This window comes from Lemur catta, chromosome 10 (genome assembly GCF_020740605.2).
Source record: "Lemur catta isolate mLemCat1 chromosome 10, mLemCat1.pri, whole genome shotgun sequence".
NCBI classification, from domain to species: domain Eukaryota; kingdom Metazoa; phylum Chordata; class Mammalia; order Primates; family Lemuridae; genus Lemur; species Lemur catta.
Window position 1 is genome coordinate 81462580 of NC_059137.1, and position 25121 is coordinate 81487700.

General features: G+C 42.1%; 1 protein-coding gene across 6 annotated transcripts in view; it reads right to left on the reverse strand.

Annotated features, from left to right (window-relative positions):
* The window catches only part of LOC123646463 (aminopeptidase O (putative)), a 349846-nt gene that overhangs the window by 256423 nt on the left and 68302 nt on the right, over window positions 1–25121 (reverse strand). For all 6 annotated transcript variants that reach the window (XR_006737901.1, XM_045563458.1, XM_045563459.1 and 3 more), the window contains one exon: window positions 21336–21581. Coding sequence is in view for 5 of the 6 variants with exons in the window: in XM_045563458.1 (XP_045419414.1) it covers window positions 21336–21581 (246 nt within the window). In the remaining variant the exon portion in view is untranslated. The remainder of the gene's footprint in view (window positions 1–21335; window positions 21582–25121) is intronic.

Here is a 25121-nt window from a genome sequence, read left to right on the forward strand (position 1 = left end):
TTTCTTGAATTGCTTTTTTTTTGCCCCCAAGTCCTGAGATACTCTGACACTGATGACTGCCTTGGTAACAATTCTATCCCTGGCATCCAGCACAATCCTGGCTTACAATATGTACATCAAATGTGTTTGATAAATTAGGAAATAAAAATCTGAGATAAGTATATACCCATATGCAAAAGACCCCTACCTCACACCATACACAACAATCAACTCAAATTGGATCAAAGACCTAAAAGTAAAAGCTGAAACTATAAAAGTCTTATAAGAAAACATAGGAAAAATCTTCATGACATTGGATTAGGCAACAGATTCTTATATATGACACCCAAAGCATAGCAATTAAAGAAAAAATAAAATAAACTGGACTTCATCAAAAATAAAGACTTGTGTGCTTCAGAGGACACTACCAAAAAAGTGAAAAGTTAACCCACAGAATGGGAGGAATAGACATATGTCATAGCATCCTCCCCCACCCTTCCTATAAACGTATTCCCTGGCACTGACCCCATAGCCAGTGCTCCTCCTCTTTCTTTTTCTTGCTTTCTGTCTCTAGTCCTTTCTTTGCCATTTTTTCTCATCTTTTTTCTCTTTATTCCCATCTCTTTCTCTCCCTCTTTCTTATTCTGTGTCTATGAAATACAACTTATATTTTTATTTTTAAAAAATGGGAGTCTTTTTTTTTTATTAACATCACTAGGAAATTTGTTTGAGGGTTAAAGAGTCTGGGTACCGCAGTCTTTACTACGGGTTGCCCACTTCTGTATACTTAGCCAAGGCTAACGAACAGGCACACACAAAGTAGTCCTTTGATCTTGAAAACCTAGGCATCCCACTGGGATGAGGATAAATATTTATCTCTATTTGCTTTTTTTCTGTTGGGGCCTGGTTTCTGGCTTGCTCAATGTCCTATTTGGCCAAAGACCAGCCAGGTCAGGAAAAGATCACTCCACAGTTCTAGCCTTGAAAACATGCAGGAAGAGCCTCCAAACAGTTCCCATATAAATTTTGAAAGGGTCATCTGAGTACACTACCAGCGTAAGGAAGTATGTAGGGAGAAAATACATTCTCTGTCCTCACACTAAGTTATAGAAAAAATCCAAATATGTAATATTCTCTTACGAATTTCTTCCCATACCCTCACCTAAGATAAGAAACATTCTAGAATGTTCTAGGAGAGCTGAAATAGCTATCTGTTGGCTTCAGTGGAGGAAAAAAGTAAAAGGTTTGAGGTTTCACAGACCAAGGTTTTCAAATGCTAGCTTTGCTACCTCTGAGCCAAGCCTCACTTTCCTAATTTGTAAAGCCAAGATAATAAAAACCTATTTTACAGAGTTGTTAAAAGGACTCACTGATATCATGATGCAAAGCACAGGGCATGGTTCCTAGGACAAGGTAGTACTTAAATTTTGGTAGAAACACTAGATATGTCTCACCATCTCTCTACTAATGGCTTGGGGGTACCAGAGCTTCAGGTCACTGTGTTCCTTGCTCCTAAACTGGAAGCAATAGAAAAGGAAGGTTGTTCTTCAGCTCTAAAATGGAGACCTGCCTCTGAAAAAAGGGCATGTACCCATCTCTTCCACAAAGCAAATCCATTAAGCATTGACAGGCAAGATCTACCAAAAGCCAGTTTTAAGCTTCACTGGGCATATTATGTATAGGGAAGGGATGACAGCAGATTCCCCAAGCCACTGCTTTCTGCAAACATGAACAAAGGCTTTCATAAACAGCTCCAGAAGGCAGAAGTCTGTAGCCTCCACCATTGTCATCCCCACCCATCACCACTGTCACCTCCCTACTTCCACTGTTGGTACTGCCACTGCTACCACTGTGGCCATCACCACCTCCACTAGTCACTTCACTAGCACCATCATAATGACCAATACCTCTGCTCCTTCCCCCATCACAACCATCACCACCACCATCATCATCACATGCCATCACCCAAGACCCTAGCTGCTGGAGAAAGAATAGCTAAAGGTAAATCTGCCTACCACAAAGCCTTAAAGAACGTTCTATTTGGAGAACTTTTGAATCACGTGCGCAAACTGTGTCACGCCCATCTCTCAACATATACAAAAACAGCTCCACCTAAAGTTACTTGCTGTGACAAATGCCACTGAACTGAAGAAAGACTCCTAGAAAGGCGAACTCACTCCTTCCCTTCCCTACCCATGTGGACCAGGAGAAGGGAGGAAAAGCAAGGGCTGGAGCAGGCTCCCCAGGTCCCCAAGTAGGTCTCTAAGGTAGCTTTGTGCCTGGGCTACTTGCTGTGTCTCAACATGTAGGGCCCAGAGTGTTAGGGCTGGGTGGGACAAGAGAGCAGCCATGGTCTCATGACTGGGGCTGGCCATATTTCCATTTGCCAAGAGGCTGTTGTGCACTCCTTGGCCAGGAGTTTTGTTACAATGAACTTGAAGCCTACTGACAAAATACCTCTACCAGTGTCCTACGGGAGGCTCACGTCTTGGGAGAACAAGGGGGGACATTTGCTGGTGCCCTGCCTGCTGCCATGAAGATAATTGAAACAATATCCTTTTAAAATAGCTTTCACAGGGATTTTGCTGTATTTTCCTTTGAAGACATAAAAAATATCTAATAACCTTGTCCACATTAAAAAATATGGGTCACAAGTTTTTGCTAAAAAAAGAAAAAGCTATTTTTATTTCCTTGCATCCTTGTAACAACAGTTATAAACAGCTAAACTGAATTTTTAATTATTCTTTTAAAAATACTTTTTAAAAAGTAAAGGTTATTCCTAGGCTGACACTGAATATGCCAGGTCTGTAGCTAGAAGCAATTTTTTATAGCTAGTTATAAACCCCTGAAATATGAGTTTATATTGGAAAAGCTGAAGCAACCTTAACTCTAACCACGCCAATGGGCGCCACTTTAATTACAGTCCCCGAATCGAATAAAACAGTCTCTCTTCTACAGTAGCATCACAAAGAACCCCATTAATTCTCCAATTACTAAATGAGGAAACAACATTCTCTAGAATCCAAGCCAAAGGAAAAAGGAACACTGCATGTTCCAACTTAAAACCTTAAAACTGGGCTTCAAAGTTGCAGCTGCATAAGGAGGGCACTCCCCTGAACAGCAATGCTTACTTCACTTATTTAAAGTGAGTGAGTGTCTCTGCCAAGGCTCACATAAGACTATTTGTTTAACAAATAAAGATACGTGTTTCCTGGAATGTTTCTAATTGGGATTTGAGATCCCACCTCCCAAGAAATTCTGGGCTTGGCTATCTTCTTCAAGATTCCTTTGACAATGTGGGTCCAGTGTCAAGGGGAGGGAAGGGCCTGGCGCTCATAAGGGAGGGTGCACATGCAAAACCACGGGACACATGGCTGGTCTTCCACCAACGCATCCATCACGCTTTCAACAGGAAAGAAAAATGGGGAAGGTCAAAACGACATCCAGTAGGATTTGTAAATTGAGCTATTCAGTAGGCAAGCAAACTTTAAAAATAGTAACTTGGGGGAGGCCGATTTCCCTCATGTCCCCCATCCTCTCACCCCTCCCTCCCCAATCTGCCCTGCTTCCCAGCCATCTTTGCGACAGCAGTTAAACAGCCCTGTTTTTCAAAGCCATGCTAACATCTTGGGAAACGCCAGGGCAAAAATCAAAGATTCTTTGGCTAGGCATGTAATATAAAACTTGAAGTTGTTTCTGTTAAATAAAAACAGCCATGTTAATTTTGGTGCCATTAAAAACACAGGAAAATGCTGTTGCCAAATGGGGGGGGGAAGCTCACCAAATGGGAAGCAGTTGTATTTTCAAGACTTGAGAGTGGTATTATAAAAAACTAGACAGCAAAATTGAATGAGGAAAAAGAAGTATAAGAGAATAGTTGCTTTCTCTATTTAATTCTTTTCCTCCATCAAGGTTAAATAATGAACGCATAATTTCCTCAAGGGGACCCAAAATTCAAGTCTCAAGCATTTCATTCCTTTGCTTTGTAAATAATGAAACATTTCTTGCTTGGGCCATGAGCTCCCAGTTCCGCCCTTCTGCAAATGCTCTCAATAACACACTGCCATGGTTTACAGATTAACTGAGCTACACACCAACCAGAAAACATATTCTGTACTCAAGATCCTGTTTTGAGCTGAATTTGACAAGTGGTTGGAAGAACAGAAATTTTCTCTTCTCTGGTTCTACCTGAAAATCAGGGAATATTCCCAGCAGTGTTTCTAAATACCTCTGAGTTCATAAATATAAGAATACATCCAGCTATACTTATAATGACAGCAATAATCTCAAATGACTCTCAGGAGATCATCTTCAGCTGATTTTGACACCTCTCGGTATCCAAGAGGAAGGAGCCATAATGCCACAAAGGAAGCAGGAAACTAGAAAAAGAGAGAAGGAAATGAAAGCTAAAGACCAAAGACTCTTGAAATCTTCTTCTGAGGGCTTGAAGAGATTCCGGAACACTGTTTTTGGTTTTGTTATTCCTAAAAAATGTGTTGTGAGAGATTTTTGTTTTAATTTTGAAGATAACTGCCTTACCCTCCTCTGGTTAAACTGGTGTCCACACACTGGGGAAATCACACTAAAGGTCTTTGGCAAAAAGTAAAATCATGTTCATCACTATTGCTATTGCTATTTCTATATCCATTCTTTCACCATTCAAGAAATAGTAATAGAGGGTCACCTTCACTGCAGGGACTGTGTGGTAAGCTGGTTGTGATACAATTCAACATCATGTATCTTTCACAGATAGTGTTGTTTTCATTCTGAAGGCATGGCTTCCACAAACTGACAGCTCAGCAGTGCCCTGGATTCTCAGTGATAGCAACTGAGCACGCGAGAACCCTGGACTTAAAACACAATCCGAGTTAGATTTCCCTAGTTCTGAAGTTGTAAAACTCTGATGAATCCTCCAAATTTGAAAAAACAGATAACTACTTAAAAATTCACTGCCCCTGGACAGCCAACACTTGCTTACTCTACACCTCCTTCCATTCCGTGTGGTGTGGAAACCCAGAGGAGACAAGGTAAGTGTGAAGGATGACATCACGGTGGGCACTGAACACCCAAAACTGCCCAGGAGGCTCACCGGTTAGGAGTCCTCATTAGATCTTCCAGAGAATCAAGCTAGGAGGGGTGAACAGCCTCTTGAAGGGCTGAATTAGAATTCAATGAGACTCAAAGAACTTGGAAAAGTGGTTCAATAAAATGAATTTCCAGGAACACATGGAGACCAGTCTGAAGTAAGGAATGACTAACCATGTGTTAATAAAGTAGTAAAAGGGTATAGAGCTGTAATGATCTTTAAATGGAAAGCGAGTTAGCTGCCCAGTACAGTTGTTAACATTAAATATAAGATTTGGGGATAGGTGAATGAAATCATGGCACTAGGGGGAAGTGGTTCAGAATGCAGGCTCCACAGTAACAGACCAGGGACTCCAAGCCTTTAAATGGGTTAATACGTGAAATGTACTCAGCACAATGCAAGGCACAGAGTTAAGAGCTCAATAAATGAGTACTATAGTCAGCTACAGAGACACTTTTCTAGCGTGCTGGGCCTGTTTTCAGACTTTTCAACTTTCGAGTGACGAAGAGAACTAGAAAATGATCCAGCAGAAAGCAACTGAGATAACTAAAGAGTAGGAAAATAGAAAGCAGGGGAGCTCAGGCAATGATGTGAGCAAGGGGGAGGGGAGCAGCTGCAAAAAATAAAAATACAGATGAAGCTTCACTCACTCACTCGCCTGCGGCTCACTGCGGCTGTGTGCACCCCCACACCAAGTTCCTAAGTTTCACAGAAGATAATTTTTCCACGGGGGGGGGTAAGAGCTCTGTGGCCTGGCCCCTAACAAGCCACCAACCAACCAGTACCCCAGGGGTTGGGGACTGCAGCTTAAAGGAGTCAAAAGGTCCTGCAAAGGGGCAATCAGGGAGTGTGCTGTGTGACACAAACGAGCAGCAGCTCCCCTCACTGTGCCCTCTGGGCCTCTCTGCCCTTCTGTGATGGTTCTCTTTGTGTTGAGTGCCCTGCCAAACCAGCACAGGGATCACTGTGTTCTGTGTGTGTTTCTACAGCAAATAACCACCAGGGAGGTCAGTATGCTGAATACCTGTGTGTGTGTGTGTGTGTGTGTGTGTGTGTGTGTGTTTGCATTAACCTACAGCTTATGTTAATTTTGTATCCACTAAAATGGTTGTCCTTTAGAGATGCAAAAAAATAATTTGCCATGCTGGTAAAGAACATTTTCTGAATTTGTTCTTCATTGTCATCCCTTATTAAGGCTGAGATAAATCACATCTATTGCTTGCCTCCCATTGATGTCATTGAAAAAAATTAGATTAGTCTGGCCAATGTGACACCATAACCGGGTAGCAGCCTAGGCTCTGCCTACTATTTAAAATTGAGTTTGGGGTGGTATGCCCTAGACATACATGGAGGGGTGGATGGCATATGGACATTCAACTAAGTTCTTTAAAAACTGTTTCAGCAACTCTGCCCCAGCTCAACCCATTCTTCCTTGAGGAGCATGGAAATTCAGACACATTTGGTTGTTCCCATAACCCATTGCTTTCCACTTCCCTTTCTGGCATGTCATTCCACTTCTTCTGTATTCAGATCATACTTGGCCTCTGCCCAAGTCTGAAGATTAAAACCATCAAAAGTCTTTGTATTCTCAACATCCTCCCATTGAAAAAAAGAGGTAGCATTTTTTTCTCCATGTGGTTAAAAAATATTTCCCTTTTATTTTATTAAACTGGAGGCTGGCCTTTTGGCCATGGCTCTGGGTACCTTCTTGCCTGCTCACCTCTGAGACTGTGGGCTGAACACTCTCTCCTGAAAGCCCAGCTGCAGGTACCCACGCCAGCTAGTGCCACTCACTTGACACGAGGGCATCATCTATTAAACAAATAAAACCAACAGCCCAAAATGCTTGAAAAATATCTAGTTCTCTTAACCAGAAAAATAAATAGCATTTCTTAATGCTATTTATTTATTTAGAGATAGGGTCTTCTCTGTTGCCCAGGCTAGAGTACAGTGGTATCATCATAGCTCACTGCAACCTCAAACTCCTGGGCTCAAGTGATTCTTCTGCCTCAGCCCCCTGAGTAGCTGGGAGTAGAGGTGCATGTCACCACATCTGGCTAATATTTTTTAAATTTTATTTTATTTAAAAATTTTTTTAAAATGTGTAAATTTTTTATTTTTTTACTATCTGGATAATTTTTTAAATTTTTTTAAAGGCAAAGCCTCACTATGTTGCTCAGGCTGGTCTTGAACTCCTGGTCTCAAGCAATCCACCTGCCTTAGCCTCCCAAAGTACTGGGAATACAGGCGTGAGTCACTGCATCCAGCCTTAATGCTATTTAAAAACATAAAATATGTGTACTTATTTTTTTAAAAGAGGTTCTCTTTAAACTTCCAAAGTTGGTGAGAATAAGATGAACACAACTTTAAAGTTGTTAAAATTAATGAAATCTGAAGAACTACATCATTACAAAACTGCTGAAAAGGGGTAATCATGGCTTCCACTCGGTTTACTAAATAAGGTCTTGGACCTAAATGAGCAAGATCTACACAAGGACACGTTAGGTTTAGAGTGAGAGACTTATATTCTTATTTCCATCCCTGCTTTATCACATGGAGGTTTCTCCAAGTATTAGTGAACCACACAAAATGCTGATATTCGACTGCTTTTGAAATTTCCCCAAACAGAAATTTCATGTGGTTCCACCTATACTGAAGGGTAAATAAGACACAGGCACATCCTTACTTCCCAAAATATGATGGATACGGTAATGAAATCTTGGTGATTTACTGATTCTTTAAAATGCACCAGGTGCTCAATACAGCATTGTTCACAAAAGTAAAATACTGGAAAAAACTCCAAAGATCCATATTTTGGAAAAGTAACCGAGAACATCTATGGAATAGAATACTATGCAGCTAAATAAAAAAGAACAAGAAACTCTTTCAGGCCTATGTTATATCTAGGATACAATGTTAAGTGACAGAAGCACAGTGTAAAATAGGGTGTGTGTTCTATCTCCCTTTGTTTAAGAAAAGGAAGGAAGGATAATAATCTATACAGTCCTACTGCCTTGCATCTGCATGAAGAAACACAGAAGGTTATACAAAGAGCTCCCACCTAGGGAATGGGAGGAGCGAGCTAGATGATAACAGAGGTGGGGAATAAAAACAGAAAAAAATTGCACTCAAGAAACGTACTGTTCAAAGACCTTTTAAAGTTGATCCTTTTGTAAAATTAAATTCCTTTTGCAGAAAGGTCTTGAGAGATCCCATTCTGGCCTACAGGATTATCTCAGCGAAGACAGACAAGTACTATTTACAAAATGCTGTGTATGCTTCCGGGGAGCTGGCTGGCGAAGACGGGGTGGGACTGGCATGCAAAGGAAGAACAGCACACAGGAGGCGGCCCGGCTCCCCACAGCGGCTGGTCACACGCTTGATCCTGGCCTTCTGACTCTGAGCCTCCCTGGCTCCATTCAGAGGAGGCAGGTATGGTGACACAGGGTTCTTTCAGAAGTTTCCATCACATGGTCTTTTCAAACACAGGTCAGATAATTGCTCTGATAATACTGAAAACAGATCAAAGCTGCTTCAGGAGCTGACAGGGCTCAATCTCTGATCTAAAAGTGACGGGAAAAGAGGTCAAGGACACAGAGCTTTGTCGAACTGGTGGCACCAGAACCCCAGCAGGGCTGGAAACCAGGCAAACAGACAGGGCTCAGGTAGCCTTGTTGAATCCAGGTGGGATCCCAAGTCCCCAGAAGATCAGGCACAAGATTTCTTTTTATTTGTTATTAGATGTGGAAAAGGAACTAAGAAATGCATTTTGACCGGAACCAAAAATTGTCAGGTTTTATTCTACTGACTTCTTTACCTTTCTTTCTTGGGGAAGAAGAGTCAATATGTTTATTTAAATTATTAAAGTTCAAGCTACAGTCTTGAAGGAAGACCTAACAAAAATGTAGGTGCTCCTCTAAATGCTCCTTCAGTGAATTGAGATATAATTCTTTTTGTACAATTTATATAATATGGACTCAACAATTCTGTATCAAACCTTTCATATTGTCATACTACCATGGTAATTCATCACACCTATTCCTATTTTCTCCCTGGAGCTATTATTTCAGAAAATCATGGGCACTCCAGGTTGATAGAGACTGCAAAGTCTGTGATTCACACTAATAAGCCACAAATCTTATGTGCTTTTTGACCCACAAAACTACCAAATTTCTCTAAGACTACTGAAGCAAGGAATCAGTATTTGCTGAGGGTCTAACATGTACCGGTGTCTATACATGGTCCTACATAGTCTGCACTAGAGACCTGGTAGCCTATGGCAGTTCACCAGCAAGGAACTGGGCAGGGTTTCACAGCAGTCAACAGCAGAGCTGGGGCTGCCATCAGTCTTTCTGACTCCAAGGTCAATGCTCTCTTTCCTTCATCTCACACTGCCTCCCACGGGACACAGGATATGAAGTGCACTTGGTTGCCTGGACCTTGCCCTTGCTTAGCTCACAGCCCCTGAGCAGGTCTACACACTTCCATTGCTCAGCTCAAGCAAACAACCATCATTAGGATCCACTTGCCCTGTGCCTCAGAGGCCAAGAGGTGCAGAAGCCCAGGCCCTGATCCGGCTGTCAGCACCTGCTGGGACTCATCACTCTGCATGATAAACTCCTCCGCGGAGCAGAAAGCAGAGCCTGCCCTGCCTGGTGGGTGGAAAATTATCAGAGAAGCAGGACAGAGAGGCCTCTCTGAGTAGCAGCGATTCCAGTCTCAGCATGAGCTGCTAAGAGGCAGGACAGGGCCAGTCTTGAAGGAAGCTGCAGGGAGCCTATGACAACAGGGCAGCGGAAGGGCCTGGAGCTTGTTTGTGAGGATCAAATGAGAAGATATCTATCTGAAGACACTCCGAAAGCTGTAGAGAGTTAGTTTAAAGTCAGGGGGTATCATCATTAACGAATCTGAAGGTCAGAAGGGGAGGGATCCAGACATTGTCAGGTTCACTCAAAGCCACAGACCTCCTTTCCCAATCCCAAGGTCTAACTGATGCTTTTGTTTGCAAAACCAAAAAGGAATTGCCCCTTGTAAATTAGTCCGGGCTGTGGGTGTAAACAACAGAAACGGAACTCAAACAGATTGGACCAAATAGAACCCTTATTTGAAGACCCATGGGAAGAGCACACAAGTGAACGCCATTTTTCTCCCTTATTCTGCTTCTCCTACATTGTCTGAGAGCAGGCTCCTTCCTGTGGTGGGAAACACGCACCAGTCCCTCTCACACAACATACTTGTCAGCCTCCTCTACTCGGCATTCCACCTGGGAAATTCCAGGGCAGGACTCGTGCCAAAGTTAAGTAATACGATTCCCATACTGAGGTGCCCTTAGGGCAGAGGGGTATAAAGAATAAGTGGTTTGTGTCCCTTGGAGGAGACAGTGTGATACACTGCCATGGCCTGGGAAGATCCCTAGAGTTTGGAGAGGACAGGTTGAGAAACACAGGTCTTCTTCTCAGATCCCGAGTCAGATCTCAGGAAGGTATCTAAGGGACCAGGCAGGGACCCTCTCCTACATAAAAACTGAATGGTGGAGCATGTTGCTGGTGGTGATACCCATTTGTGAGGTAAATATCTGGATCTGGGCCTTTTTCTTTCCAACTTTGGAGGAAGTATTACAGAATGAGAAGACGTACAGTTGGTCTTGAGAACAAGCACCCCCTCCTTCATCTCTGCCTTTAGAAATACAGTACAGATCTTCAACAGACTGGGGCCTTGGTCATAGAAGCCATGGAAGAGGTGTTGCTTGGACAAAGAGCCTTCATCTGCATCCTCAAATAACTTGAAACTATCCAAGTGTTGGTAGGCATGAGGCTGAATCCAATGGGTTCCTTTCATCTGTGCATTCATTCTCCTCACCCCAACATCCTGACACAAGCAAGTATGGCCATGGAGGGCATGAGAGAGACTCCAAGTTTAAAAAGATAAAATTCAGACAGATGCAACAGAGGCAACCCTGGACCACATGAGGAGGGTCAGAATCATTCCCGAAGAGGTCTCTCCAGACAACACTTCAGCCGAGGAGGTGCCACTTCAGGGGGGCTATACTAGGGGTCATTGCCAGAACAGGCAGAAGGACCAGGGAAGGCTTTCTGGGTCTGATTCCATGCAGTGGTCTGGGGCCGGGGGCCTGAGCCCCCTACCAGGCAGTGTGTCCTGCTGAGCTCGGGAGCCCATAATCTCCTGATTGCTTGCAGCTCTGCAAAGAAATATCAAAGCCAAGAAGAAATGGTTTGAAGCCAAAGGGCAGGTGTCAAGCAGGGAGGGCTGATGGAGTATAGAGGGAATCCATGGGGAAAGGGTCTGGGGGAACAGAGGAGAAGGCCAAGGGAGAAGAGAAACCAGAATTAAAGGAAAACAGGGTTGTAGCTGGGCCCCCTCAGTAAAGTTCTGCCATGCATGCATTAACCCTCCATCAATGAAAACAAAATCCAGGGACCTGGTGCCTGCCTGCTGGGGCACATAAAGCTTAGGGGATATAATATCTTCCAGGTGGATGTGCCCAGAAGCACACAAAGGTGCTTGACACAGGTCGTTTAAAACTGACTGTCAAGGTCAAAACACCACCACCTGCAGGCACAACTGAAATGTCTTCATCCATCCCTCCCACCCTGGGTTCTCTGTTGTTGTTTGTTTTAAACCAAAGCACAGTTTGAGCAGCAGACAAGCCTGACAACTGTTCAAACATATGTACGTGCAACTTATTAGCTTGCAAATGGAGATATCTGGAAGCTAAAAACAAGAGACTCAGGGAGGGGGGCAAGTTAGCCACTAACTCTGAAGGGGCCAAAGGAGGAGGTCTGAGCGGTAAATTACTGGGTTGAAGGAAGAAGGCTTTCATCAATGGAACCCACTCCTGACGCAGTATTTGAAAATGCTATTTTGCACTGATGGTGCACAGAGCAGAGGCGGTTATTATGAAAGGAAGGAGCCCCTGCCCTTGAGATCTGTTTATTTTGCAATTAACTAGGGACAAGAGAGGCCCCTTCTGAAACTTCTGCTTGGGGGCCCAAAATTTAAATGCCTACTGCTGCCTAGGTGCCCATGGAGTCCAAGAAATTCCAAGCCTCATGATCTAACTAGCTCTTACATCAAAAAGAAAATATATATGTATGTTAAATTGCTGCACAAAATTGAATTACTCCCACCCCTGCTCAAATAAAAAATCTAATTAAATCAAAGAATGTTAGGGTTCTAAGACACTCTGCAGGCTATTCTAAATCAACCCCTTACTTTTCCAGAGAAGAAAATTAGGCCAGGGAGGCCCAGGGGCTTGCCCGAAGTCCCCGCCTGTGACTGGGTGCGGCTCATAGGGAGCACAGCTTCCTTCCAAGCAGCAGACAAGCAGGGAGCCCCGCCAGAGCACCTTCCCCACCCACTCACTAGCATGCCCGGCCTTTCTCCTCAGTCTGACTTTCTCACTTGAGAGAAGATGCCAGGGCATGGAGTCAGTGTAAGCTTCCCAGGTGACACCTGTCCAGAGACATCCCACATGTTCCCCACCCAGCACACACTGCTATCTAACACCTGCAGCATAATCAGCCTGTTAGCATGCCTGATGCCAAGACCCCACCCCAAATCCACCGAATCAGAGTGTCTGTGGTAGGGCCCAGGGCACAGGGCGATTCATTGGGGTGAAGGGAGAAAATGACAGAATTTACTTTTATAATTATTTTTTTCTCATCTTTTAAAATTTTCTATTTTGGTGTTTTATAGTGTATCCAATATATTAACACCATACTAAGTGTATACAACTTATAAACAAATAAATATAGCCGTGTGAAGGAGGTGATTGCTCAGAAGGAGGTGTGTAATCAGAAAGGCATGGGGCCTCCGGCACTAAACGGTGAGTCTCCCAAGAGGGTAGGGCCTGCGCTTCCTTACTGCCACAGAGCAAGGCCCTCGCCCGCCACTAACAGAATGAAAGATGAATTCCATAGTTGCTTGGACTCCCAGATATTTCTGAAAAGAACCATTTTTCAAAGTGTGTTTTGAGGAGGTAGTTTTTTGAAACCACAATGGCCCCATGAAATGCTCATTGCAGAGGGGGATCCCTCAGGACAACAGTTGGGGGACTGCTGCATATCCTGACTCTGTTTTCAAGAGGCACAGATATGCCAGGATATTAAATCAGGATAATAAGGATATTAAAGGCTTGCTTAGAAGCCCTCCAGTAAAGAATCCCTTTTAACTTTGTTTAATCCATTCACTTCCTAAACTAATTAACCCACAGAAGTTCCTTTTCCCACATTATTAACATTCCACAAAACCAGTCTTCCTTGAAACCTACTTTTAGAAAATCCTGATTTAGGCTAAAGATCTTATATTTCCTTGTGGCCACAGCATCATCAGCATTCATCAAACCTGTGCATTGATGTGTTTATCAAATGAATTCTTGACTTTGCCCATCCATTCCTTTCCAACTGTCAGCTTTCAATCAGATGTTTAGAAATTTCACATATATGAAAAAAGCCAGAAACTGCAGCTGATTCATTCCAACAGAAAAGTACCATCCTTAGGTTCTCAGGGTGTCCTCTTAGGGAAGACCAACTCAAAAATGGATCTGTCAACCACAGTTTCCAACAACTCAGCAAGGCGGCCCCCAAGGAACAAAGGCCCAATGGTAGGTTACCGACCCAGCTCACAAGAGCACCTCCTCCTCCTGGCCTATCCCAAGTCTTGGCTGAGGAGCCAAACTACCATTCATACTTTCTTGGAATGAAGTTCCAAGATTTCCATTTTTTGGTGAGAAGTGGGGAGATGGCTATTTTTAGCAAGTTCACTGGGAAGGTGAAGGGCAGATTTGGTTTATTCAATGACTACAGATTTGGCATTCTGTCTTCCGGGAACAATGTCTAGACTTTCTGAGGAGTCACCTCTATAAATAGCATGGTTAGTTAACCAAGAAATATAACACATTCTACTCTGAGCTCTACTCTGGGGTTAAATCAGGGTGGGTTTTTGCATCGTCCTCTCAACTCCCACATAGTATTCAACTTTTTTTTAAAAAGTTATCCATCTTTTAAAAGAAATACCTTCTCACATTTGAGGCCTTTTAATACAATCAAGTTAACACTTAAAGAAAAGGTAGCTGAGATATTCTTCCAATTACATGTTAGGGGTGAGGTGAAGACACAAGGAAATTCCTCGACTACTTTATGCATACAGGCCCCTGTGGCTCAGATGTCCGCCAGTTCCAGCTGTATATTGGCCGCGATGCAACAGAGGTGATGTGCTCCCTCCAAGCAGAGCTGTTCATACGTTGTACTTTGCTTGAGGACTATTTCTGGAGTTGGTGTTCTCCCCAAAAGAAGTCCATCCTTAAAACAAACACTTACCTAGCTCCATTGCCCACATATAAAAAAGTCCAGAAGCTCATTCTGTATAGTGGCCTGAGGAGAAAGAGCCTGCAAGATTGGGAATAGCCCATTTAGGCAGTTTTGTGCATTTGACTCCAGTGCTCTTTTTCACCCAGGAAAGTGTATGTTCTATTCAGGAACGAAGCTTCTGAAGAGAGGTAAGTGGTGAAGGGTGGCGGGGGGTGGGGGGGTGAGGAAAGCCTTTTTTTTTGCAATGGAAAAATGGCAAGGCAGTGCTGACCATCTCAGGCTCCAGGACTGGAAGAGATTAGGAGCCTACGATGACATCAATAGAGAGAGACGATTACAAATGTAGGCAGATGATTGCTTCAGGAAGGCCTTTCAAAGGCCTGACAACTTCTCTTGAAGGATGGCCCCAGCAGTGTTCTCTGAAGGTAGGGCTGTCAGTCTATGTGTGTGGAGAACAGTTCAAAGAAAACAAAACACTTAAGCGTAATCTTTCAGAGGGTGGGGAATCATGGCATAATGATGATAAAATGCTGCTTATGGATCTGACAAGGAACACAGCTGTTTGATGGCAAGAAGAAGATTCTAGCTTAACCAAAAGCTATGAATTCACTCTGCCTGGTGCTCTAACAGAAGAAAGAGAGGCCAGTCCCCCCATCCCCCAAATACTCATGTGAGCCACGAATTTGCCTGGGACCCAGATTCTATGGCTGCCTCCAAGCCAGCCCAAAATGAATGCTGACTTTCAATGTTATCTTTGATCACAGTGACACTATGATTTCCACGGGGAGACTGTGAAGCAAATATATATAGATAGATAAGTCTTGCCTTAGTCTGAATCCCTGGACTCTGACAGCCATCCCAGGATGAGGCCATTTTACTTGTCTCTCTGACTTCCTGGCTCTAAGTGACTTGGGAACATTATATATCCTCCTATACCTTATCTGTAAAAACTGGAACCTACACATACATTCTCATTACCTACCCAACTTAGAACAAACTGGTATTATCAAGACTAACAAAATCACCACAGCCAAGGGCTTTCAGAGGGTTCCAGAAGATCATTTTATGAATACCAGTTATTATTTCAGGATTAAAAAAATGAAAGAACCAGAATACATTGGAAGGGAAAAGTCCCTCCCCATAACATAGGACAGAAACAAAGTCAAATAATTTTCTCAGGAAGAAAAAGAGAAATAAAAACCAAAATGGAGAAATTGAACCCAAAGAAAGCAACAAAGGGGTTGTATCGGAGGGGCATAAATCACCTTGCGTGTACCTCATTACTCAGACTCATTCTGTTTGCTCATCTCTACAGCAACGGCAGGGCTGCCAGCAAACAAGGGATTAAAATTTTACAGAAGAAAAAAAAGGACGCTGTGAGCTGCTTTCTATCCTTCACACCCACCTGTTTGAAAAACCAGAGAAGAGCTATATTATAGGAAAACAGGGGAAAGACATGGCCATTCAAAATATTTTTTAAAACAATTCGTGCAGAAGGAAAATTCAGAATTTTTTAAAGTCTGAGAAATAAGCAATAATAACAAGAAACAAAACCCACACACAAACCAAAAAGTACGCAGCACGTTGGAGAAAGTAGAGAAGTTGGCAGCCGTGGTGAATCGAAAGGCACACCAACTGAAGGCTCCAAATCTGATTCCTAAGGGAAAGAATCACTGTGTATCCTGCCTTGAAACCAGGGGGTCCCATCTCCTGAAATTGAAAAAAGGACTGTTTAAAAGTATGGTGGTTTTAGTTTGCTTTGGTTTGCTTCTGTTAGCAGAAGCTAACAAAGAACAAGCGAAAAAAAAAATTTCTCAAAGCTGTGAAACCTTACTATTTAAGATAATGACAGAAATTTATGACTGCTTCCTTCCTCGGCAGAAAGGAGCACAATTAGAAGGCTGAAAACAACAGGCCCTTTGTAGCAGCATGTTATGTTTTGCTTATTCTATTACGCATTGGCTGGGAGATAAGAATAAACAGGACAACACCCTGTCTAACCCCAGGAGGAGGAGGTGGAGGGAAAAGCTGGCTACATTCATTCTTGGGCATGTACATGCACACCGTTTACTTGCAAATTGATGTACTTAAGAAAATTGTGCATGCAATAGGCAGGGACTAGTATAAGCATTCAGAAGTCTTTTATTGCACAATCAAATCTTTTAAGTACAAGCTGAGTGTAATAGGGAGCTTTATGGTTTTTCTTTACTGTGAAGCGTGTTGAAAATATTTAAGTAACTGATAATTATTTCTCTATGCTCTTTATTTATCAATCCTATTTTTGTTCTGTCTTTAAAAAACATAAAAACTAGAATGAGCAAACATATAAACATAGCTTCCCTCCCTCTGACCTATGGTATCAAAAAAGCTTGCAAGGAATCAGTCAGCAGCCACCGGAAGAAGAAAATGTGGTGATCTGAGACTTCTCTGTTCTCTACAAAGGGACAGTTGCCAGTCTGGGCACCAAGTGCTCTGATAGATCCGGCAATGGAGAATTCTGCCCAAGCACAGCAGCTGCTAAGTTAGTTGGGTTCTAACTAGCTGGTTACAAGATGGCATGGCACCAATGGTCTCAAGAAAACGAGAGAAGATTTGACCTCTCTTGCAGCACTCTCCCCACAACCCTTGGCTGCCTGGAATGACTAACCTGACTCACCTATGCCATTTCTTAGTGGCTCTCTCTTGCTCTTTCTCATATGGTTGTGCTGGCAGCTAAGATGACCCAAAGCCTAAGAGCTCAGATGACCCAAACCCTGAGGGACCATGGGATTTCCTGGCACCCAAAGTGAGTTTTAGGAGGGGGCTGAGGAAAGCCATCTAAAAGCTCACTGGCCTTCATTCTGCTCCTCCCACCGTGACAGCGGTTCCCTCCTTGAGGCCTTGGGACTGGAACTTCCTCAGCCAGGGTTGCTTTCCCACCAGATGGTCACAAGGCTGGCTCCTTCCTGTTCTTCAGTCTCATCCTGAAAGCTACTCCTGAAAGAAGCCTTTCCCTCCTACCCTAACGATGCTCCCGCTTCTCCCACTCTGTCACTTACTTGGTTTTATTTCCTTTACAGCACATATCTTAATTATTTGTTTTCACATATAATATTTTTCTCCCCTGACTAGAATGTCCACTCCATGAGGACAGAGGCCTCATCAGTCTCGTCCACCCCTGTAGGCTCAGCATCTGAAGTTTATCTGCCACACAGTACATACTCGATAGAAATTTATTGCAAGAATGAATACATGAATAAACAAACAATAAACAAATGGACAAGGCAATCTGGTATAGAATCAGTGGGAAAAAGGTCAAAGCAGAATTTGTCACCTATCATTAACCACACTGTTGCCATTTTTTTCCCTCAATTTTCCCAGTGAGACTAGGGGCGATGCTATATGAGAATAATTGAGCTGCGAAACTGAGGTATAGAATGCATGGCTTTTTCATTCTGTGCTCTAAACAGAAAACCACTCTGAAATAATATGCAGGACATTCTTAAAAGTCAAATACAGGAAAAAAAAAGAAGTAGAACATATTTGGATGTCAGCAAGATAGTTCTGCCAACCTAATTATGCCCCGTGACATGTAATTGTGAACTGCTGAAAGACAAATGGTGAAGCAAAGCATTTATTATAAACACACACAGAGGTAAGACTGAGGTGTTAATTTTTAAGCAACTGTCATAAATCTGGTTCCAGGATATTACTACATTAACATTATTGCTACTATAACAAAGAATGTAAGTGTGACGATGAGCTCCTTTCATGTATTTCTCAATACTAGGAAATTAGGCTTGCTAGCCAATCCCTAGCTGAGACACTCGGAACATACAAGGACACAGTGAAAATGGCAGAATATTAATTATAGCAACAGGAAGAGAGCTGTTCTATGCATGGGAGATGCATTTAAAATATATTCATATCTTTGTATAGACATCATAGTATTCAATCCAAGAAATGGACACTCCACGGCTCCTGACATGGCAGATTCAGTCTTTATGAAGGCAAAAATACAATGAAACAAAAACAGAAAGCCCACATGTACCAAAGGAGAAAAGTATAGGAATGGAACTATCAATAGAGTATCTTAAAGGCAAACTAGTGATCTTCCTCAGACTCAGAACAGAATGAAAGCATCTCTCCCCTGGAATAGTAATTTAGAAAAGGCCTGGCAGTGGAGGAGGGGTCAATAATTCATGGGCTCCTGTTATATTAAAAGGTGACAAAAATCACAAAGTACAGTACTAATAAATGTTCTAGTTACTGCTATGTTTGAAAAGCATTCCAAATCCTAAAACACTGTGTATTTACCATCTTATAAATTGATTTGTCATTACCATATATTCAAGTTGTACAAATGTATTTTTTTCCACTTTATCAAAATTATAGAATCAGGCTCAGAAACAGAATCAGAGAAAAGAGTTTTAAGCTTACTCATACAAACTATGATATGTAATATTTAAAATACGGTGAAATCATTATGGACATTATCCAAAATTTTAAGAATCTCTTTAACATGGTTAATAATAATTCTATTTTAATTCATGTGGGAATGTTTAATGTCATTTGCCAAAAAAGAATACTGAAATGTTATAATTGGTATTCATTATAATTAAGGCCTAATCACTAAAGAAGTCCAGAGGTACAGAATTTATGATCTTGCATACATGTTTATAAAATATAGACTCGGGAAAGAGCCATTTAATTTACCGAGAAATCCTCTGATCTCTCAGCATATTATAATTAACAGGACCAATGGCAAATTTCAGGGTGGAGGTCTTTTTGGATGGCTCCTTCTAGCCTTGGGGTTTCTCTATTCCTGTTTAGGGTACAGAGTTGCCTTACAAGACTGTCGCTTTTGTTCCAGCTTTGCTTTACAGAACCTCATGCAAAGCCTCGACCATAAATAAAGCAGCAGGGCCCCAGCAGCCAGCTGAGTCATAAACCCCACTCAGCTGCATGTGGCTCAAGGTGTTGGGATCCCGATAGAGTCAAGCCAAGCAAGTGGAATCAATTTAAGTCAAAGCCTGGAAAAACAGAGAGCTCCCCCTTGCCCACCCCAACTGGCAGTGGAAGACGCCACAATCCCCCTTCCACAGCTCAAATACAGAGGATGGTAACGAAGCCCAGGAAAACATCTAGACCTGGGCAAACTTCATTTCCACAGTCTAAAAAGGAAAAAAAATGATATTTGACAACCAACCACAAATTCTTAAATGTACGGTTCTCCTGTTTTTAAGCATAAAAGCAGTCTTGTTGCTGCTAAGTTATTATCACCATCACATTTTTTGACATTTGTGCCCAGTACCATTTGGCCTTAGGGTACTGAGGCTTATTATTTTAAAAATACCGAGTTAAGCACGTTTAAATCACTTTAAATATCTCAAAAAGCAGCAAACACACAGCCTACCTGCTTGGGCATGCAAACCTGAAAAAAGAAGCTTTATAGAATGGCCTGCAGGTCAACAAATTCTGGTTTTAGCAGACTGATGTCAGGAAGAAGCTATAGAAAATAAGGTCCTGTGTATGAAAAATACTCTGCCTTTGGTTGCCTCAGGCCAGAACTCGGAAATGTTAGCAAACATGCCCTAAAAAACTGCAACTCTCATAAAGCGCTAAAAACTACCAAATAAATATGGCCCCCCCAAAACTGTGTACAAATGAGAAACATTTAATCAACAATCCTTTCTTCACCAATAATTCTGCTTAAATTAAGTCCAGCAGACTCTTCAAAGGGACCAAAGAAACCCCCTTGTTAAGACAAATTCTATATATAGACATTCAAGACAATTACATGATGCACGTAACCAAATATATATAATTATCCTAGTTTCTACATTCCCATTATCTTTATAAATATAGGATAAAAATCAGTCTAAATGACTTTCTCAGACCTCCTCAAGGATTAAGGCGAGTCAGCCAGCTTTTTAAAAGTATATGTATGTAGTAAAGATCAAAAGCAAATGTTCTGGTCAGTTCTTTTCTACTCATGGGTTTTACTAAGAATGTGTGCAGTTTTCAGGGAAAACACCACAAATGACAGCTGCTCAAAAGCATGGAAATTAATTGGCAGCAGGAATTTCCTTGACTAATAGGGGAAAACTTGAAGTCACATGTTTTGATGAGCTTATTTTTCCCATCCTTAGTCAAGCATATTCACTGTTAATGATTAAGATTTTCAAATAGAAATATAACCAAGTAAAATCTTGAGTACATTCCCTATCTTTTCTCAGTAGAACACAACTACCCATTACTAAGTGAACAACGGCATTAATGAATGGATTTTAGCTGTCAATAATATATAGGGGAGAGGTTCAACTTGCAGGTTTTCATTTTTGGTAGGAAACAAACCAAGATACAATAAGAATAATGCATGTGCTGTATTAAAAAATAGTAGTAAGACAAGTGACTCCCCCAGCACCCCCAGAAAGCTATCTGCTTTGAGCTGGTTTTCTAGCAGTGGGGATAGATTTACACTGATGCATCCACGGTCTCTCACTCTCAAGTTGTTGCCCTTGTGACTAGTGGTGAGAACAGATGAGACAGCTGGTCAGGATTAGGTGAGCAGCCTGTGGCCTTGGGACCAAGTCATGTTACTGTGCCCAGAGCCTAATGCCATGACCTTGGGCTCATCAGCATTATGCTCTCATCACCCAAGCTGACACCCACTGATCAGCCGTGATCCAACATATACCACTCTATTCCCAATCCCAGAAACAAAGTAAGCTTTTTATTTTCAGGGCAGTCTGAATTGAGCCCATGATACCCAAAGGCTCATGTATGATGAAGTATATGTGAAAACTGTCTCTTCAAGGCAGCAATGAATGTCCAAGCATTAGCAACCATAGCCTTTCCATTCTAATCAAATGACAGCTCTGACAGAGCTGAAGGAAAGCAAGAAATAGTCAAAGAATTTCCAAAGCATGTACCCCAAGTGCCACAGTGGAACAACATACCTGGCCATCCCCAGACTTGGAAAGTTGGCAGGGACAATGAGTACATCTAGCCGGGAGAACGGGTGTGTTCCCAGGACGGAATGTGCTGCTGAGAGGCAAGGCGGAATCAGCCGCAGAAGGGTCTCTTGGCAGGCACTCTTGAGGCACATTGGGGCAAAGACCCGATGAGGAATAATCTCCTGGGTGGTGGCAGAATCATTCTGGAAGCGGCAGGGGTATTCCATGTGACCACAAATGCCAATGTACCTGGGGAACACCACACAATAAATAGATGCACTTAATGGTAAACCATGTTTATTCTTCTTGCTGTGGAGGTGAAGAACTCTTGCAGATGTGGACAACATTAGGAGACAGTGGTTCAGACAGGCTCACAAGCAAAGACTGTTCATTTGAATTCTTGGCTTGAATGGTTCTGTGCAGCAATGAAAAACTACAAGTCAAAATATTTATTGATGTGCTTGAATCAATGGAGTAGCTTCAATCCAAGCTAAATGAAAGTAGTAAAATCTTGTCTTACAATAAAATGGGGGGAAAACCCCTAAGACTCAATAAAACAACCTCGCACCAAAATAAAAACAATTTCTGCCCTCAATAATGTACTTTCAAGTATCATCAGAGAAAAAAATCTTCTCCAAATACGGGACAATTCATAACTCAGAAGGGAAGAGATGGTGCACCCAAATTCAAGATCCCATTCTGGAATTTCCTAGAATAACACACTTGGACTGAGCTACAACAATGAACCAAAAGACACTTGCACGTTCAAACTTTTCAAAAGAATACAAACCATTCTACTGAAAAGTAATTTAGGCATTCTTTACAAAGTGCATCAAAAGTTGTTGTTAAGGAACGCAGAGGCATGTTTGATACAATATTTTCCCCAATCCACTTTCCAAGCAAATTTAACCCAGTCAACCTTTTAAGGAAACAGATTAGAGCCCAGCCTGCACCATCTGACCACTGCCAATTATTCCGTCAAAGGCGGAGCTAAAGGAAAATTCCTAGAACCTGACTCACAGGCCTCAAGAGAACTTATCCATCCAAAGAAACCTACATCAAAGAGAACTTTATTTTTTCACCTGTTAACACGTCATTTATTCCAACACAATGGAAAATCTCTCTAAATTTAAATTATAATTCTAACTAGAGGTGCTTATTTTCAGTGAATACTGAAAAAGTCTTGAAATGTTGGCATGTCCCAATATGGGCAGACTGCAAAAATAATTCCTCTCCAAATTTATGAAGTCACTTTCACCTATGCAAGGCCAGCGCTCAGGGGATCCACATGGCTATGTAAATAAGCCTCACCCTCTCCCATCATGGTGCATAGAACACATCTTCCAGTACCGAGATTTTGTCACAGTTGAGGGTAACAAAATAGAGATCGAAATAGAAAATATGGAGATTCATAAAAACTTCTGCCAGGATAAGGTGATAGGAAGAATATAATTACTGACATTGAACTCTGGCCATTGTCCCTGGATTGATAATCTCGCTCTGTGGAGACAGTGAGTAAAGGTGCCTGTTGGTAAACATTTAACTAAAAAGGCTGCAACATCCGCCTAATGACAAGTACTGTGCTGGGAATCAATTCAATCAAAGGTCTCACAAAGTCAAAAAGGCCATTTATTAAATTAACCACCATGATACCTTTTTGGAATGTATTTACACAGGTATGCAATGCACTTACTAGTTTAAGCTCATATTCTATCGAAAAGCTTTCAGAGCATGTCAAACAATGGAGAAACTGGAGGTGTGCAGGCATCTTCTGGACAGAGTTGGGGCATATGTTTAAATTCTATCTACCACAGCACAATATTGCAAAGAGGTAGTCCATTGGCTTCCCTAGAAACACACCATGGGGAAAGATTATTTCTTACAGCCAAAAACCCCAAGGTTAGAGAATAAATTGAGGTAGGCAAAGATTCACCCAAAAAGCCAATTTGTTAAAGGAAAAAGGTGAGTTAGATTCTGTCTTGACATAAATGACATTAGCTCAGGTGATGGAGATGATTTCAGTTGTATAAATTAGAATAGTTTTTCATAATTAAAGGCTGGGAGATAATGCAGGATTTGAAGGCAATCAAACTAAGACCAAATGAAACCAGGATGGCTCCCAATAAAAATGGAAATGGAAATGGAAATGGCATTAGGGAAGCCATTTGTGGGTTCCCACATGGGAATCAGGAAACGTGGGCTTCAACAGCTGTTCTCAGACTGACTAACTGTGACCCGTGGCAAGCAACTCAGTAGCTGGGGCCTCTTTTTCCTCATCTCTAATGTGGTCCTACAAAAGTGACTGCCAGAGGAAGGAGGGAATTGATAGGAAAAGGGTATGAGGGAACTTACTGGGGTGATGGAATGTTCTCTATCTGATTTAGGGTGCATACAATCATCAAAAACTCATTAGGCTGAACACTTAAGATCTGCACATTTTGTTGTATGTTAATTATACTTTAATTAAAAATAAAAAAAGCTAAGATGGTTTCTAGGGTGTCTTCTGTCACCAAAATTCTACGATAACTCACGACATGCACCCCCTTCATACAACAGCCTTGTTTCTGAAGAGGTAAGGGAACATTGTACTTTTACAAAGTCATGAATAGTCGTCCACAGACCCAGCATCAATTCAAAGATGCTTTATCTTCCACTCAAGGCAACTTTTCATTTTCATACACTTTATAACTCTTGAGACAACCTCTTCGCTCACCAAGTCTCCTCCTCTTTAGAATGAACAACCTCAATGCCTTGTCTTCTTTGTAGTGTCCATTTTCCATGCCTTTAATCATTTTTGCTGAGTTCCTCTGGACTTTATCCAAGTTTCTGTGCCATACTTAAACTGTATGGCCCCAACAAAGGTCTCAAGAGATTGAATAAACATAGTACAAAGATTTCCCTGTAGCTGGAGGAGGTTATATTGCCCCAAAATAAAATTAATAAACTTTTGACAGTTTATCTGAGTGCCATATAATTAATGTATTTACTAAAATGCTCACCCAGAGTGGGCTGGAGCATGTGTGAAACTGGAGCAGGAAGACGGAACGTTTTTCCTATAATTTCGCCCATGTGAACAGTGATCAAAAAAGTTCAGTGACCAATACTTTGGCCAAATTTCTGGAACCCAGATGAACACGAGGCAAATGAAAACTTGTGGCATATAAGGCCCCTATAAAAGTTAGATTTACATAAATTGGGCTGGTGGTCTTAGGAAGGTTTGAGGGAGAGATGGGGCTGGGAAGGCAAAAGGGACCAGATGTGAACATAACCGAAAACACTACTTCGACTGGCACTTCAGAGCACCTTTGCTGGCAAATGTTGCAGGGAGTCAGAGATTTAATGGATAAAATACAAAGCCACTTTGTGATGACTAAAGATGGCATACGTGAAGCACGCAGCCAGGCAGGATTAAGCAAATGTAAGCTATTATTTTATCAGCAGTACATTCTTGATGGACAAGCACATTGATAAATGAAGGGAAAACTTAGTCATAGTCTGTCAGACATGGAAGGGAGAGTGGGAGGAACCCATTCCCCAGGCCTCAAGGTCCATCAAAGGACATACTGCCCTAGAATGGCACCCTTGACCTCTCTCCCCAGCTCACCTGATTGGCTTGGTCACTCTGGGCTTTCCCTTTTTGAATCTGCTTGCCCAGAGAAGGGGGACTTTGGGGCCTGCTCTCTGCCCTGCGTTAGGCAAGCTGTGCATCTGTGTTGTGGAGGCTGGTAGCAGTCCAGCTGGGTTGGTAATTGGGTGGGTAAATTTGTCTAATTTAGAAAGTCCACTGAG